The sequence below is a fragment of the Pan troglodytes genome, chromosome 5 (genome assembly GCF_028858775.2).
Source record: "Pan troglodytes isolate AG18354 chromosome 5, NHGRI_mPanTro3-v2.0_pri, whole genome shotgun sequence".
Classification (NCBI taxonomy): domain Eukaryota; kingdom Metazoa; phylum Chordata; class Mammalia; order Primates; family Hominidae; genus Pan; species Pan troglodytes.
Window position 1 is genome coordinate 47931427 of NC_072403.2, and position 18553 is coordinate 47949979.

At 44.1% G+C, this 18553-nt stretch overlaps 1 protein-coding gene across 6 annotated transcripts in view; it reads left to right on the top strand.

The window, feature by feature from the left end:
• Nucleotides 1–674: 674 nt before the first annotated feature.
• TAF8 (TATA-box binding protein associated factor 8) overlaps nt 675–18553 on the top strand; it is a 41599-nt gene continuing 23720 nt past the window's right edge. For 3 of the 6 annotated variants that reach the window (XM_009451254.3, XM_054685820.2, XM_518472.8), the window contains exons 1-6: nt 675–737; nt 1511–1667; nt 5682–5780; nt 6103–6165; nt 7550–7674; nt 16521–16668. In XM_009451254.3, the coding sequence (XP_009449529.1) occupies nt 693–737; nt 1511–1667; nt 5682–5780; nt 6103–6165; nt 7550–7674; nt 16521–16668 (637 nt within the window). In that variant the 5' untranslated portion in view covers nt 675–692. Of the gene's footprint in view, nt 738–911; nt 1306–1510; nt 1668–5681; nt 5781–6102; nt 6166–7549; nt 7675–16520; nt 16669–18553 lie in introns of those variants that run through there. The other 3 variants (XR_010158015.1, XM_063813040.1, XM_009451255.5) reach the window with 2 other exon arrangements.

Below are 18553 nucleotides of genomic sequence, written 5' to 3' on the forward strand. Positions count from 1 at the left end.
CAAGCCCCTCTTCCAGAGAGTGAAGTCACTGGGATTGGGCTGGGCCCAGCCAGGTGTTACTAATAATAAGACAAGTTTGGAAAACCCTGCGAGTGTAGATGACCTCCTGGTATGCTCTTTATAAGAACCGATTTTCATATTAAAATAGGTTTCTTTTAACTCAGTGAAACCGGGCGCGTTTTCCTGGCCCACAACCAAGCCACTGAAGGCCCCAGAACACTTCACTCTCAAAAGGTCACGTGAGGCTGGCGCGGTAGCTCACGCCTGTAATCCCAGCACGTTGTGAGGCCGAGGCCGCGGACTGCTTGAGCTCAGGTGTTCGAGACCAGCCTGGCCAACATGGCGAAACTCGGTCTCTACTAAAAATACAAAAACTAGCGGGGCGTGGTGGTGCCCGCCTGTAATCCCAGCTACTCCGGAGGCTGAGGCGGGAGGATCGCTTTAGCCTGGGAGGTGGAGGTTGCAGTGAACCGAGATCGCGCCATTGCACTCTAGCCTGGGAAACGGAGCAAGACTCTATCCAAAAAAAAAAAAAAAAGTCACGTGAGCCGGGGTCACCGGAGGCGTCCCCCAACCGACTGGGCTTCGGAAAACCAAGGGGCGCACGCCGCCCCGCCCCGCCCCGCCCCGCCCCGCCCCGCGACTACAAGTCCCATCGCGCCCCGCGCTCGCGCACACTACGCCAGAGCAAGATGGCCGACGCGGCGGCCACAGCTGGGGCCGGTGGCTCCGGAACGGTAAGGGCAGGGAGCGCGGGCTCGGAGCCGAGAGAGTTTGGGTATCCTGCAACTTTCCCCTCGACTGAGCAACAAGATAATGCCCAGAAATTCAGCCGCATCATGAGCTCCGACTGGCGGAGGGTGTTTTCAGGCCGTAGGCGCCCCCTCCTTGGGACTTGGCTGCGGCCTCCGGAGTTGGCGGACCTGTGTCTTGATTGGCTCGTTCGCTGTTGGGGGTTGGGAGCCCGGAACACCCCCTGATTGGTCTGAAGATGCCGTTTTCGCCTTCTTATTGGCCGGCCAAAGTTGAAAGGCATTCCCGTTTCAAAATATTTAGCTTTCTTACTTTTTTGTGCTTTTATCTTTTTGCCCTCGTCTCCTCGCGGTCACCTCTTGTTACTGTTTTCATTTTCCCTTTCAATGAAATGGTGTGAAGATGGGAGGCACAAGAGAGGGATCCTGTTTTTTTCTGGGGGACACGTCTTAATCCCATCATGCGTGTTTCTTCAGCTATGTATTCTAATAATCTGCTAAAGTACAAAGTAAAAGACCTGCTATTTTATCTCATTGGGACCGTACGTTTTAGGTAAGCGGAAAAGTGGTCTCTGTATTTAAAGCACCTTGGGTGCTCAATTTTTACTCAGTTGGCCAAGATCCGTAAATCTAAACATTAAGCACTGATTTTTAAAATAAAATTATTTAGTAAAATAACTTTGCTTGCCGTTGACCACGTATGAACTATGTGATTGCATCCTTCTCCTGTGGATGAAAATCTCTCTGCTGATTCACAGAGATCGGGAAGTAAACAGTCCACTAACCCTGCCGATAACTATCATCTGGCCCGGAGGAGAACTCTGCAGGTGGTTGTGAGCTCCTTGCTGACAGAGGCAGGGTTTGAGAGTGCCGAGAAAGCATCCGTGGAAACGCTGACAGAGATGCTGCAGAGCTGTGAGTACATGGAAACACTTGGCCTTGGAGTCAACCCCAACATCAGTTCTGTGCCCTGCTTTGTGATAGTGTTTGAGAGGATTTAAGATACAAACTTTTTTCTTAAGAGGGGAGAAAAAAATTTTTTTTTAATGTAAAAAGTTGAGAAAAGAAAACAGTACAATGGGCCGAGCGTGGTGGCTCACGCCTGTAATCCCAGTACTTTAGGAGGCCGAGGCGGGTGGATCACCTGAAGTCAGGAGTTCAAGACCAGCCTGGCCAACGTGGCGAAACCCCGTCTCTACTAAAAAACACACAAAAAAATTAGCTGGGCGTGGTGGCAGGTGTCTATAATCCCAGCCACTCGGGAGACTGAGGCAGGAGAATCGCTTGAATCTGGGAGGCAGAGGTTACAGTGAACTGAGATCGCACCACTGCACTCCAGCCTGTGAGGCTCCATCTCCAACAACAACAACAACAACAAAAACAGAAAAGAGCATAATGAAGTGACTTACAGGCTTTAGAATCAGATAGACTTGGTGTACATCATCACTCTGTCACTTAATAGCTTGGGCAAGCCACTGAATCTCCTGAACCTCAATTTCCTCATTTCTGAAATGGGATAACAGTTTCTACCTCATGGAGTTGTGAGTGTAAGTGAGATGTATATATAAAACATTCAGTGCTGGGGAGATTTTAAGCTCTTGGTGAGTTATGGGTGCCCTTAAGGACTTTGGTTGGGGAGTCAGGACTAATTCCCCATGCAATAGATATCATCACATTATGTAATGAAATGCTAGATTGTGTGATACAAAGAATGAAGGGGAAAAGCCCCCCCCCTTTTTTTTTGAGACAGAGTCTCACTGTGTTGCCCAGGCTGGGGTGCAGTGGCACAATCTCAGCTCACTGCAGCTTCCGCCTCCCAGGTTCAAGCAATTCTCCTGCCACAGCCTCCCAAGTAGCTGGGATCATAGGCGTGCACCACCACGCCTGGCTAATTTTTGTATTTTTAGTAGAGACAGGGTTTCACCATGTTGGCCAGGCTGGTCTTGAACTCCTGACCTCAGGTGATCCACCCACCTTGGCCTCTCAAAGTGCTGGGATTACAGGCATGAGCCACTACACCCAGCTGAAAAGCTACTTTTAAAAGGAAATGTGTTGAGATTTAGAAGCCCGGGTGTGGTCTTACAGAGGCTTTTCTGCATGTACAACATATTTCCCTGTTTTGAACTTTTGGGGGATGGGATGGGATGAGGGATGGAAGTATTTACGGTGTTTCTTAGGGATCAACAACTATGAAAGGAAGTAGGAGAAAGGTTTGGGCAGAGGGAAATGTGGAGTGCAATGCAGGCCCAATAAAGAAGTGGACAACTTAGCCAGGACCCCTGGAGCATTATTGCCCATCAAGCTGAAAAGGCCCTGCCTTTATACTCAGGTCTTGATCAAACAGTAGATGTGGGTTACCCCAGGAAGGGTGATCTTGGGCAAGGTGGCTCTCTGCAGCTGATGTTTGGCACTTTTAAATACCAAATGTTTTCCTAAAGCAGTGATCTCAATCATTGTGGCTTCAGAACTCCTATATTTATTTATTCTTATTAATTAGAGATGGGGTCTTGCTGTGTTGCCCAGGCTGGCCTCAAACTTCTGGACCCAAGCCTCCCACATAGCTGGGACTACAGGCATGTGCCACCACACCCAGCTCTTAGAATCCCTTTATATTAATAAACATTGAGGACCCCAAGTAGCTTTTGTATATGTGTATTTGCCACGTTAGAAAAAACAAATTTTGGGGCTAGGTATGGTGGCTCACACCTGTAATCCCAGCACTTTGGGAGGCCGAGGTGGGTATATCGCCTGAGGTCAGGAGTTTCAAGACCAACCTTGCCAACATACTGAAACCCTGTCTCTACTAAAAATACAAAAAATTAGCTGGGTGTGGTGGCGGGCGCCTGTAATTACAGCTACTCGGGAGGCTGAGGCAGGAGAATCGCTTGAACCCAGGTGGCGGAGATTGCATTGAGCCAAGATCACACCATTGTACTCCAGCCTGGGCAACGAGAGCGAAACTCCGTCTCAAAAAAAAAAAAGAAAAAGAAAAAGAAGAAATTTTGAAAATAAGAATGTACACTCACATATTCTGTTATTCATCAGACCCATGATGTCATCAAAAGTCACATAGACTCAGGAAAACTACCTGAGAGAATGAGAGTGAAAAAGTCAAATAATGACTTAATTTTATTATGAAAATAGTTTTGACCTGTGGACTTTAGAAAAGATTTTGGGGCCTGCCACAGGTTCCCAGGCTACTACTTTTTGAACTTTGTCCTAAAGGAATGAATTAATAGTTCCCAAGAGATAAGAATGCAGTTCTTGAAACAATCTTGGAATTTAGAGTTTAAAAGTCATGTCTAGAGGCTGGTATTAGTGACTTGCTCAGTGTAGCAGGGGAGTTGGTGGTAGGTGGTAGGTCTCTTGTTAGACACCCTTCCCTGTCAAGTACCACTTGCTTTTATTTTCTGAGCCACTGGGCCCCTAAAGTAGGAGTTCTTTACCTTTTGAGACCCCTTTGTACATTTGATAAAATCTGTGGACCCATTCCCCCAAAAATGCTTTTTTTGTGTTTAAAATTCAGCACAGCTTCAGAGTATTCATGAAACCTCCCGTCCACCTTGGAAGCTCATTCACAGAGCCGAGCTTCAAAAACTCCATCTTAGAAACCTTCCCCCTTTCCCCAAAAGACTTTAATGTGACTCTTAAATAGAGGTTCAGCTTCAGGCAGAAGAAAGAAAAATTGCCCATCAGAGAATAAGACCTTTTTGTGTGTGTGGTAGTGAGATATACATAAAAAAATTTATCATTTTAACCATTTTTAAGTGTACAATTCAGTGGTATTAAGTACATTCACAATGTTGTGCAGCCATTTACATTATTTCCAGAACTTTTTCATCATTCTAAACAGAAACTCTGTACCCATAAACAATAACTCCCCATTCTCCCTCCCCCTCCATCCCCTGGTAACTTCTAATCTACTTTCCATCTCTAGATACCTCATATAAGTAGAATCTTTATTTGTCTTTTTATGTCTACCTTATTTCACTTAGCATAATGTTTTCTTTTTTCTTTTCTTTTTTTTTGAGATGGAGTCTCGCTGTGTCTCCCAGGCTGGAGTGCAGTGGTGCCATCTCGGCTCACTGCAACCACCTCCACCTCCCAGGTTCAAGCGATTTTCAGCCTCCTGAGTAGCTGGGATTACAGGTGTGTGCCACCTCACCTGGCTAATTTTTTATATTTGTGGTAGAGTTGGGGTTTTGCCATGTTGGCCAGGCTAGTCTCGAACTCCTGACCTCAAGTGATCCACCTGCCTCAGCCTCCCAAGTGCTGGGATTACAGGCATGAGCCGCCACACCTGGCCTTAGCATAATGTTTTCTTTTTCTTTTCTTTTCTTTCTTTGAGAAGGAGTTCTCACTCTGTCGCCCAGGCTGGAGTGCAATGGCACAATCTCTGCTCACTGCAACCTCCTCCTTCCAGGTTCAAGCTATTTCTCAGCCTCCCAAGTGGCTAGGATTACAGGCGCCTACCACCAGGCCTGGCTAATTTTTGTATTTTTAGTAGAGAAGGGGTTTCGCCATGTTGGTCAGGTTGGTCTCAAACTCCTGACCTCAGGTGATCCACTGGCCTTGGCCTCCCAGAGTGCTGGGATTACAGGCCTGCGCCACCACACCTGGTCTAGCATAATGTTTTCAAAGTTCATCTATGCTATGACATTACCAGAATTTCCTTCCTTTTAAAGGCTGAATAATATTCCATTGTATGTATACAGCACATTTTGTTTGTTCATTCACCTGTTGTTTCTACCTTTTGGCTACTGTGAATCATGCTGCTGTGAACATTGGTGTACTAGTAGCTTTTCGAATCCCTGCTTTCAGTTCATTTATGTATATACCTAGGAGTGGAGTTGTTGGCTCATCTGGTAATTCTATGTTTAACTTTCTGAGGAACTGAGAATAAGTTTTATGCCTTTAATCCCCTCTTAGACATTTCAGAAATTGGGAGAAGTGCCAAGTCTTACTGTGAGCACACAGCCAGGACCCAGCCCACACTGTCAGATATCGTGGTCACACTTGTTGAGATGGGTGAGTATACCTTCAGTTTCCAGTTCTTCGATGCAACTGGGAGAGGAGTCCTTAGGAATCAGGCATGTCTGCTAAGTGTTCTTGGTTTCCCTCATGGTTCTCTTGATTTGCTTTGAGCTTGAGAGAGTTATCAAGAGAGATTCCTCTGAACACATCTAAGAGGCCTCATAATTCCCTGTTAGGGAATTCTGCCAGAGCTTCTTTTGCGTGGCTGCAAGGTCACTGAGTTCAGAGTTTAAGCCATTTGTCCATACTACTACTATTCTTTCTGTATTCAATATCCAGTGGTCTGGGCAGTGATTTTTGTTTTCCTGTCTCTTAGGTTTCAATGTGGACACTCTCCCTGCTTATGCAAAACGGTCTCAGAGGATGGTCATCACTGCTCGTAAGTGACTTTGAACTGAGGTACTTAGCAATTTTTCAATTAATGCTTGTGGAATGAAGTAATTGAATATGGTAGGGATTGGATTAGTAGCTACTTCCTTGTTATGGGCTCTCTTCCAATGTTTGGGGCTACCTACAATATAATCTTTATTTGGGCTAGTCTGATTAGCATGTGAAATTCAGTCACCAAAAGGTAAACCATCTTTGAGATATTGCTGTGTTTCTTGTGTTCTAGCCCCAGAAGGGCAAATGATGCTGCTTGGAAAAATGAAAGTTCTTGTTCTTCTTAGATTAAGGGTTGGTAAATTGTGGCCTATGGGCCAAATGCAGCCTGCCTCCTGTTTTTGTAAATAAAGTCTTATCGGAATGCAGCCATATTTACTTATTATCTGTGGTGGTTTTCATGCTATAATGGCATAGTTTAGTTGTGGTAGAGACTGTACCACATGCAAAACCTAAAGTATTTATTATATGGCCCTTTACACAAACTTTGATGACCTCTACTTTAAGTAAACCTGGGTGCCATAAGCTGAGTAGAGAGTAACCAGTTTGGGCTTGTAGGACCTGGAGAGAGTTAACTGGATTTTTTTCTTTTCTTTCTTTTTTTTTTTTTTTTTGAGATGGAGTCTCGCTCTGTTGCCCAGGCTGGAGTGCAGTGGCACAATCTTGGCTGACTACTGCAACCTCTGCCTCCGAGGTTCAAGCTATTCTCCTGCCTCAGCCTCCCAAGTAGCTGGGATTACAGGCACCCGCCACCACACCCGGCTAACTTTTATATTTTTAGTAGAGACAGGGTTTTACCATGTTGGCCAAGCTGGTCTCGAACTCCTGACCTCGAGTGATCCGCCTGCCTCGGCCTCTCAAAGTGCTGGGATTACAGGCGTGAGCCACTGCACTCGGCCTGGATTTCTTCTTTAAAGTCACTTTTTTCTTGTTGGCATTTTTTTAAAAACTCCCTCTCAACATAGCAGTGGAAGGTGCCATTTTCAATCCCCTCTTGTAATGATTAAGCTCACACTTAATTTCCCCAGTTCATTGTTCCTTTTTGTTATCCAAGGTCTCTGAAAAGAGAACCAGCAGCCCATGTAACCTGCGTAGCTCCTCAGCATGCTGTTTTACGTAGTTACTGTGGCCACAGCCACCCACCTCTACCTAAGAGGCTTGTGGGCAGATTGTTGTGAAAGGGAACGTCAACCAAGATTAGCCAGCAGGGCTGGGCATTGTAAGCCATCAAAGACCTTTTATCGATTGAAATACAAAATGCAACTTGTTTAGAAAATTGAGGTCTGGCATTTTTTTGAGAAAAGGAGGCTTTGGGGAGAGACCATAATCTGTAGAAATCAGGGTCTTGGGTGGAGGGGTAATCAGTTGTGACTCTGTTGCAGCTCCGGTGACCAATCAGCCAGTGACCCCCAAGGCCCTCACTGCAGGGCAGAACCGACCCCACCCACCGCACATCCCCAGCCATTTTCCTGAGTTCCCTGATCCCCACACCTACATCAAAACTCCGGTGAGTGATGAAGCACTGGGACTGTGCGTGGTGTAAAGCACGGAGTCAGTTCCTACTGACTGTCACGTGGCAGAGTCCAGTCCAAAAGCTTGTTGATGAAAGAGTGATTCAAAACTCAGAATGTGGCCGGGCACATTGGCTCACACCTGTAATCCCAGCATTTTAGAAGGCCGAGGCAGGAGGATCACTTGAGCCCGGGAGTTCAAGACCAGCCTGGGCAGCAGAGCAAGACCCTGTCTCATTTGAAAAATAAAGAAAGAAAGAAAAAAAAAAAGAATTCAGATTATCTTTCCTCATTGAGAAACAATTTGGCAAATGAGAATTATGTTCTCAAGTTTGCCAGCTAAAGTATAATTAACAAAGAAATTGAAGCTGGCCCCAGTATTGCCTGTCCTACTAAAACACAAAAGTACATAGCCACATAGGAACAAGACTGAAAAGGTATTCCACTAAATGTTCATAGTAATTTTGGGTTGAGATTATAGGTCATTTTGTTTTGTGTTTACTTTTCTGAGTTTTCCAAATTTTCCATAATAGGAAAATTATTTTTTCAATTGGGGGAAAAGTTACTTTAAAAATATTTAGTAATGGCCGGGAGCGGTGGCTCATACCTTTAATCCCAACACTTTGGAAGGCTGCGGCAGATGGATCACCTGAGGTCAGGAATTCAAGACCAGCCTGGCCAACACAGTGAAACCCCATCTCTACTAAAATTACAAAAATTAGCTGTGCGTGGTGGCACATACCTGTAGTTCCAGCTACTCAGGAGGCTGAGGCAGGAGAATCTAACATGGGAGACAGAGGTTGCAGTGAGCTGAGATTGCGCCACTGCACTCCAGCCTAGGCGACAGAGCAAGACTCTGTCTCAAAAAGAAAGAAATAAAAATTAGTAATGATAATGAAATGGAACTTATCACTCTGAGCTCTAGGTCTGAATGAGGAGAAGATGAATTATCCTCTGTGGTTTGAATGTGTTCTAATTTGCCTGAATGGCAGTTTTACCTTCCGTTGGGAAGGTGCCCTCCCACGCTTCCTTTGCTTCTGCCTGCATACCATATAGTGATGGCCATATAGTGCATCACTGCATACCATATAGTGATGGCAAGCCCTCACGTCCTCTGGGCATTTTTCCATACCTTAGGGTGGGGGAGAGGGAATAGTAGCTGCCCAGCTAATGCAACATAGCCCTTGCCCTTGCCCTTGGTCAGATCTCTCTATTAGTTTCCTGGGCTGCTGTAACAAAATGCCACAAACCAGGTGACTTAGAACAACAGAAATTTATTGTCTCACAGTTCTGGAGGCTAGAAGTCTAAAATCAAGGTGTCATGCTCCCTCTGAAACCTGTAGGGGAGTCCCTCCTTGCCTCTTCCTAGCTTCTGGTGGTTGGCCAGCATTCTTTGGCATTTCTTGGCTCATAGATGCATCACTCCAGCTTTCTGTCTTCACATGGCATTCTTTTTTGTGTGTGGTCGGGGGGCAGAGGGGGAGACTGGAGTTTTATTATTACTCAAATCAGTCTTCCCCAGCATTCGGGGAGCAGAGTTTTTAAGGATAATGTGGTAGGTCAGGGGAAGCCAGTGAGCCAGGAGTGCTGATTGGTCAGAGATGAAACCATAGGGACTCAGGGCTGGGCAAGGTGGCTCACGCCTGTAATCCCAGCACTTTGGGAGGCCGAGGTGGGGGGATCATGAGGTCAGGAGATTGAGACCATCCTGGCCAACATGGTGAAACCCCGTCTTTACTAAAAATACAAAAAATCAGCCGGGCATGGTGGCGGGCACCTGTAGTCCTAGCTACTCGGGAGGCTGAGGCAGGAGAATAGTGTGAACCCGGGAGGCACAGCTTGCAGTGAGCTGTGATTGCGCCATTGCACTCCAGCCTGGGCGACAGAGCGAGACTTTGTCTCAAGAAAAAAAAAAAAGAAAAAGAAATAATAGGGACTCAGAGCTGTCTTCTTGCACTGAGTCAGTTCCTGGGTGGGGGCCACAAGATCAGATGAGCCAGTTTATTGATCTGGGTGGTGCCAGCTGATCCATCAAGTGCAAGGTGTCTGAACACTGATCTCAGGAACAGTATAGGGAGGGTCAGAATCTTGTAGCCTCCAGCTGCATGACTTCTAAACCATAATTTCCAATCTTGTGGCTAATGTTAGTCCTACAAAGGCAATCTAGTCTCCAGGCAAGATGGAGGTCTTCTTTGGGAAAAGGAGTGTCACTGTCTTTGTTTAAACTCTAAACTAAGTTTCTCCCAAAGTTAGTTTAGCCTACGCCCAGGAATGAACAAGGACAGCTTGGAGGTTAGAAGCAAGATGGAGTCAGTTAAGTTAGATCTCTTTCACCGTCTCAGTCATAATTTTGCAAACGTGGTTTCAGTCCTTCCCTTTGGGTTTTATAACACCTTAATCTTAAGGTGTAGGCTGTGAAGATGGGAAAAGGCCATCAATTGCTCTGGCTTCTTCCTGCTGACAGGGCACATTATGGGAATGGGAGTGAACCCCAAGGTGAGAAGAGTGGAACTGGTTTGCAACTGTCTGAGTGTACTCATGCAGGCCTGGCTGGGCGTTCATGGCTTGCATGGCACAAACATTAGTACTCTGTAGTTTTACTACAGTGTTTAAGTGAAACAGCCCACTATAAGGTAAATAACGAGTCCTAGGATGAGGAGTACAATTCCCAATTTTAAAAGCAAAGATTTGGAAACACTAGTTTGGGGACTTCTAACCCACAAAGACTTTAGAATTTAGTCTAAACTGCAGAAAAAACCTCAAGAACAGCTAACAACAGTGTACTATAGTTTTTCTTTTGAAGCATAATTTTTCTGTCTCCAGTCCCCATTTTTATGAAAAACAAATCATGATACAACTGATTTGTTTACAAAATAAACTTTAGTCTTACTGTACTTGGCCCGATTATTTGCATAAAGTGCAGCAAGAATAATTATTTTTCACTTAGACTTTTTAAATTGGCTTTGATAGAACTCTGTTCCATGAAGAATCTCAGATAAGACTTTTTAAAAGCCGAGCCCAGCCATGGGTTTGTACCCTCAAATACCTATGAGTTGGGCAAATTTGTCTCCTCTTGAGGTCCCAAGATAGCTTGGGGTTCCTGAGCCTGTTTGAAAGTGACATTCTTTACTTACCACAGGTCAGGAACCTTGTACAGAGACTCTGTGTATAAGGACGGGGTATAAGGCCAGATTCCCCAGCGGGCTTTAATTGGCTATATAAGTCAACTTTGATTCTTTAAAAAAAAGCATGCCATTCCAGTCAAAGCCTTGGTAAAATAACCAATTTCTCCAACTGTGGCCTGTTACAAAAGAAAACAGATTCTTATTGCACTTATGCAATTAGCTATACTGCCATAAATTGAGAATATTCACAAATAGTTTCCAAATTCTGGAGAAATCAGGTAGAGAGGAACAATATGCTGTAAATTTTGTTCACAGGAGTTTATTTTACTCACATGATAAAAGTTGCAAATAGTTCTAAAGAAATAATTTCTCTTGACTCTGAAAACAAAAGGTTTAGCAATGTTTAACACATTAGCTCTCCGTGAGAGTCCTAGAAGTTTGTTTTTTTCCTCTATTCCAATAGCACAGTTCTTAAAGTTATCTGAGACCTGCACTTAGAGTCCTATATTTGATTATAAACTGCATTTTGAAAAGGACCAAAGCAAGATAAAATGTCTGTGGATGACAAAAGTCTATAGCCACTATTAAAGCTACAATTGACTAGGAATTTTGGTTACTTCTGTGGCATACAACAATTTTACATAACAATTATAATTATTAATGTACACTAAATTATATCAACATTATAGAAGTTTCCCATAATTTTGGACACATACTAATAATATATTTATACAAATACAGTCTAAAGTAAACCAAACACAATTCACTCTTCTATTTGAAAGTTTTTCCTCTATTCTAATGTCACAATCTCCAGAGTTATTAATCAGAAACCTGCATTTATTAGCACCTGTTAAATTTTATAGCTGATTATAAAACCATCTTTTAAAGAGGACCAAAATGAGACAAGTGTATGACAAAAACATTTTAGGGCAGCCACAGTTAAAGGCACAATTGGCAAGGAAATTTGTTACCTCTGTGGCACACAGTCTGTTAACATAATCATTATAATTATTACTGATAACATACACTAAGTCATATTAGAATTATACAAGTTTTATGTAATTTTGTAACATATACCAATAACATTTATACAAATATAGACCAAAGAAAGCCAAACACCATTTCATATTTGACAATGCCTCCTGTATGATTTTGTATCAGATAAGCCAAATGTCATTTTTGGGCTTTAGAGGACCTAATATCTAAAATGTTAGGTTAGAAAGAGACATAATTTTTAATTGGATTTTGGAAAGTTTGTCAAATATCAAAGGTTTAAAACACTGGATATCACAAAATAGAATCCCAGGTCACCATAAGTCATTCGTTTAGCCAAAATGATAACTCCAATAAATTTTTTTATAAAGAAAAACTTTTACTCTGTTAGAGGAGACTTAGCTTTCCAAACAAGACTCGATGAAGATAGCACGAGGCCAACTGAATCTGTCTCTTCTCTCCCTCTCCTCTTTTTTTTCCCTGCCATTCACCCAAAGGAGAAAAGAAAACCCTTTCATTATCTTTTAACATTACATAAAAATCATCTTCAGAAGAGAAAAACAAATTTCATATTTGCACTAGCGCATCTTTAATGTTAAAGCTAGTTTTTTAAATAAAATTTTATATCTCTACCCAGTTTTAATTAGTTTGACCATATGGTAAGATTTTCATAAACTTTTTAGAACCCTTTACAATTTTCCACCAAACAGTAGGTCAATTTTCTAAGAAAACCCTGTTATTCAGACACATGGGTCCAGATTCTGGCCCCACATCAGTATGATTTTAATGTTTTAGCCTACAGAAAAAAGCTAAATAATTTCTTTTAAATCTTAGCCAACTTGTTGATACCCACAGAATTTTTACACGATCAACCCTTTACAAACCTTTTTCACTTTGCTTAAATCTTCAGTTTCGATTCTGTTACTCTTTTAGGTTAAGACAATCTTTTTTTTTTTTTTTTTTTTTTGAGACAGAGTCTTGCTCTGTTGCCAGGCTGGAGTGCAGTGGCGCGATCTCAGCTCACTGCAACCTCCACCACCTCCCGGGTTCAAGTGATTCTCCTGCCTCAGCCTCCCAAGTGGCTGGGACTACAAGCGCCTGCCACCAAGCCTGGCTAATTTTTTTTTTTTTCTTAAGTAGAGACGGGGTTTCACCATATTGACCAGGCTGGTCTCGAACTCCTGACCTTGTGATCCACCTACCTTGGCCTCCCAAAGTTTTGGGATTACAGGCATGAGCCACCGTGTCTGGCCAAGACAATCTTTAAAACCCTCTGAACTAGACAAAATTACATTCCCTTTAACAAAAGCTATGGCTAAAGCTATGCCAAGTTCACATGGCATTCTCTATCTCTGTCTTCCTGTGGCCAGCTTCTTAGGAGGACACTAGTCATATTGCACTAGGGACCCACCTTACCTTAGTAAGACCTCATCTTCACTGTGCTTACATCTGCAGTGACCCTATTTCCAAATAAGGTCATATTGTGAGGTACTAGGACATATCAAAAATGTTTTTTTGTGGGGACACAGTTCAACCCATAACATTCTTTAACTCTTTTATATAGTGTATCCCTATCTGTAACATTTTTTTTTGAAACAGGGTCTCACTTTGTTGCCCAGGCTGCTGGAGTGCAATGGGCGATCTCAGCTCACCACAGCCTCGACCTCCTAGGCTCAAGTGATCCTCCCACCTCAACCTCCCGAGTAGCTGGGACTACAGGGGTGCACCACCATGCCCAGCTAATTTTTGTATCTTCTGTAGAGACAGGATATCACCATGTTGCCCAGGCTGGTCTCAAACTCCTGGGCGCAAGCAGTTCACCCAGGCATGGGTACATACTCCAGTATATGTTTGCTTATTTATGTGAATATTATAATGTAACATTGTACAAAATAATGTACATTAAAAGATAATCTTACCCTTTTAAAATGTTCAGGAAACCTATAACCTTTTCTAGCGGGAGCAATTGCCTCTGCTTTTTATTTTTTGAAATCATAGGGTTTTTGTTTGTTTTGTTGTTCTTGTTTGTTTTGTTGTTGTTGTTACTTTATAGAGATGGGGACAGGTTTTTTGTCTTTCTGTGGTGCTCAAGCTGGTCTTGAACTCCTAGCCTTAAGTAGTCTTTGCACCTTGGCCTCCCAGAGTGCTGGGATTACAGGCATGCACCACTGTGCTCAGTCTTTTTTTAGAGGTGGAGTTCTCGCTCTGTTGCCCAGGCTGGAGTGCAGTGGTGTAATCATGGCACTACAGCTTTGAACTCCCGGGCTCAAGCAGTCCTCCCACCTCAGCCTGCAGAGTAACTAGGACCACAAGCACATGCTACCATGCCAGCCTAGAAATCTTGGTTTAATACTTGATGGAATAGTAAGTTGGAGGTCAGAATCTAAGATTAGTTTATTTTGATACTTTAATGGCTCTCATAGTTGAAAATGGTACATCACAAAGATATGTAACATCATTGGCTGCTCTTAATAAATCATAAAACTAATTTTTTTCATCCTCATTTACTCATATCCAAAGAATTTGGTTGAAAATTTTCTATTAAATTTCTAATTTATTGAGTGCCAAAAGTTGTCTTAGGAATCATTACAAGATTTTGCATTTTAATGTTTTTAACAAGTATGATATGTTCAAAATCCACTCATTTTATTATTGGGAAGTTTTGGGGTTTTTTTGTGGGGGGTGGACAGAGTCTCGCTCAGTCCCCCAGGCTGGAGTGCAGTGGTGTGATCTCGGCTCACTTCAACCTCTGTCTCCCAGGTTCAAGCGATTCTCATGTCTCAGCCTCCCCCAAGTAGCTGGGATTACAGGTGCCCACCACCACGCCTGGCTAATTTTTGTATTTTTAGTAGAGACCGGGTGTTACCATGTTGACCAGGCTAGTCTCAAACTCCTGACCTCAGGTAATCTATCTGCCTCGGCCTCCCAAAGTGCTGGGATTACAGGTGTGAGCCACCACACCCAGCCTTTTGGGAAGATTTTTAACATGTCAGAAAATTCTGTTTCTTTGTTTAAGTACAGATGTGAGAACTGTATAGGTGACACACTTGAACTGATGGTGACAACAAAGAAACATTTCCAGGTGCCTTCTTTAAAAATGCTATCTCAGCCTGTAATCCCAGCACTTTGGGAGGCCGAGGTGGGCGGATCACAAGGTCAGGAGATCGAGACCATCCTGGCAAACACAGTGAAACCCCGTCTCTACTAAAAATAGAAAAAAATTAGCCAGGAGTGGTGGCAGGCGTCTGTAGTCCCAGCTACTCGGGAAGCTGAGGCAGGAGAATGGCAGGAACCCGGGGGGCGGAGCTTGCAGTGAGCAGAGATCCCACCACTGCACTCCAGCCTGGGTGACAGGGCAAGACTCTGTCTCAAAAAAAAAAAAAAAAAAAAATGGTATCTCAATATCATAAAGAGTAGTCACTTTATTGGTCGTTGTTAAAATGTCACCGTTGCCATTACCAATTAAAATGTTTTCCGGCTGGGCACAGTGACTCACACCTGTAATCCCAGCACTTTGGGAGGCCAAGGTGGGTGGATCATCTGAGGTCAGGAGTTCAAGACCAGCCTGGCCAACATGATGAAACCCCATCTCTACTAAAAATACAAAAATTAGCTGGGCATGGTGGCACGTGCCTGTAGTCCCAGCTACTCAGGAGTCTGAGGCAGGAGAATCACTTGAACCCAGGAGGTGGAGGTTGCAGTGAGCTGAGATGGCACCACTGCACTCCAGCCTGGGTGACAGAGCAAGACTCTGTCTCCAAAAAATAAAAATAATAAAATAAACAGTTTTGGCTCATTTCTCATTCTGATCTCAATCATTTTCACTCCATAACTTGATTGCAAGAAAGCTCATAATTAGGAGGAAGAGTAGCAGCCTGCCATTTTCTTGGTCCCTTGCATGTATAATAAGATCTTCAGCCTCTCTTTCTTTGAGGGAATCTTTTTGGAACAATGTATCCATATTGTGAGGATTGATTTAATAAGATGGGATGGTATAATCCACAAGTCCACATAGGCAGCCACTCCCATACTGCAGGAGGTCACATTGCGCTGATGGAACCTGTGGTCCCCGTCAGGGCTTCCCTGGGGGCACTCCCACTCTTTCTTCAGGATGCGTCTCTTAGACCCGAGACGATCTGTCATGGGAGCTGAATGAAGGCTCCAAGACAATCTCTACAGTAAATATTTGTACATTTCTTAATTTTTAATTAGAAATGAATATTAATGTAGTTACATTGTTTTCCCACCTTTCTACTGTGCTTTGGTGATCTTGGCTCTAACTAATAGTATTGGGTCATTTAATTTAATTTAATTTATTTATTTATTTTTTGAGACAGAGTCTCGCTCCTATTGCACAGGCTGGAGTGCAATGATGCAATCTCGGCTCACTGCAACCTCCGCCTCCTGGGTTCAAGCGATTCTCCTGCCTCAGCCTCCCAAGTAGCTGGGATTACTGGTGCCCACCACCACACCCAGCTGATTTTTGTATTTTTGGTAGGGACAGGGTTTCGTTACGTTGGCCAGGCTGGTCTCAAACTCCTGATGTCAGGTGATCCACCAGCCTTGGCCTCCCAAAGTGCTGGGATTACAGGCGTGAGCCACTGTGCCTGGCCTGGTATTGGGTCATTTTAGAGAATAGGGCATAGCAACAGCAAGCCAGGGAGCCGACGAAAGCAGAATGATACTTCGGCATCACCCCAGTGTCTTTGCTGTTCTCTTCGTAGACGTACCGTGAGCCCGTGTCAGACTACCAGGTCCTGCGGGAGAAGGCTGCATCCCAGAGGCGCGATGTGGAGCGGGCACTTACCCGTTTCATGGCCAAGACAGGCGAGACTCAGAGTCTTTTCAAAGATGACGTCAGCACATTTCCATGTGAGAGTTGCCCCACTGTGTGGACCCTGTCTTATTTGAAACACTCACATTATCTTTTCTTTCTCTTAGCATGGTAGGAAGAAACAAATAAGCTTTTGTCCTTCCCTTGGGTACAGCTTGCCTCTCAGATTTCTGGCTCCCTTCTCCAGGTCTTAAGAGTCTGTCCTTAACTGACGACTCCAAAACAGTAATGGTCTCTGTTAGGACTGGCCGCTTGAGGTCCATAGAGTTACCTTGAGGGTAGCCTAGGCCTAGGCATCAGAGACACTTGGTGGCAGCCCAGGTAGTAGAAGAACATTGGCATCAGGGGTCAGTTGCCCATCGTGATGTTCCCTCGTAGGTCCCACCTCATTTAACTTGGCATCTCAGCACTATTTGGCCATGTTGACCAAGCTACTTCATTTCCAAAGACCTCAGTTTTTACAAATGTGAGTGAGGGAGGTTGGTTTGGGTGATTCATTCATTCAGCAAGCTCCTGTGGAATGCCTGTGTGCCTGGCTCTGGAATAACAGCAGCTGCCGGTTGTTAAGTGCCAGATACTGTGCTCATCACTTCCCATACATTATCTCATTAAATCCTCTTGTGAGCCTCTGAGTTGGGAACTGATATATCACTACCTTCATAGGAACCCTTCAATGAGGCACAAGAGAAGAGAAATGAAGTCACTTCCTCAAGGAATATGGCTAGTAGACATCATTCAAACCTAGCTCTTACTGCAGGACCCCACATCTGACCCACAGCAAAAATAATTCTGGAGTTTTTGTGGGTTTTTTTGAGACAGAGTCTTGCTTTGTCATCCAGCCTGGAATACAGTGGCGCAATCTCTGCTCACTGCAACCTTCGCCTCCCGGGTTCCAGCGATTCTTCTGCTTCAGCAAGTAGCTGGGACTACAGGCAGGAGCCACCACACCCAGCTAATTTTTTGTATTTTTAGTAGAGACGGGGTTTCACCCAGTTGGCCAGGTTGGTCTTGAACTCCTGAGCTCAAGTGATCTGCCTGCCTCAGCCTCCCAAAGTGCTGGGATTATAGGCATGAGCCACCACACCCAGCCAATTCTAGAGTATTTTCTAACAGTCACATTCTACCATAGAAGTATACACAGAGACTTTTTCTTTTTCTGTTTTGAGACAGGATCTCACTTTGTCGCCCAGTCTTGAGTACAGTGGCACAAACAGCTCACTGCAGCCTGGACCTCCTGGACTCAAATGAGTCTCCCACCTCAGCCTCCCTAGTAGCTGGGGCTACAGGCATGCACTATTATACCTGGCTAATTTTATTTTTCCTAGAGACGGGATTTCACCATGTTGCCCAGGCTGGTCTCAAACTCCTGGGCTCAAGCAGTCCTCCTGCCTCAGCCTCCCACAGTGCTAGTATTATGGGCATGAGCCACCACACCCGGCCTTCTTTCTTTTAATGTTATTTTTTAATCAATTTCTTCCTCTCATCCTCATTGCTTTTTGGAAGAGCTAGAACTCTCATTGACCAGAGTGTCTTACAGCTCAGTGGACATGGATATATGCAGAGTGCTCAAATCCAGCCTTTGGACTTGAGTCTTTCAGGGTAAAAGAATCAATATTCCTGCTCTGGAAGTGAAGCTTAGAGGGGTTTAACTGACCTTGGGTGCAAGATCTCAAAATTTATGTGTTGCTAGGATTCTATCTATAGCCTCATTTCCATCTTATCTCAGTTGTACTTGGCAAAAAGTAGACTCTGAAGTCATGCTGCCTGAGTTAGAATCCCATTCTGCCATTTTTAGCATGCTTGGGAAAGTCATTTCACCTCTCTGTGCCTAATCGTACTTAATAGGATGGGAGCAAGGATGAAAGATAACATGAGTAAAGCCCGTAGAACATTGCCTGGCCTGTTGTGTAAGTACTTGGAGCG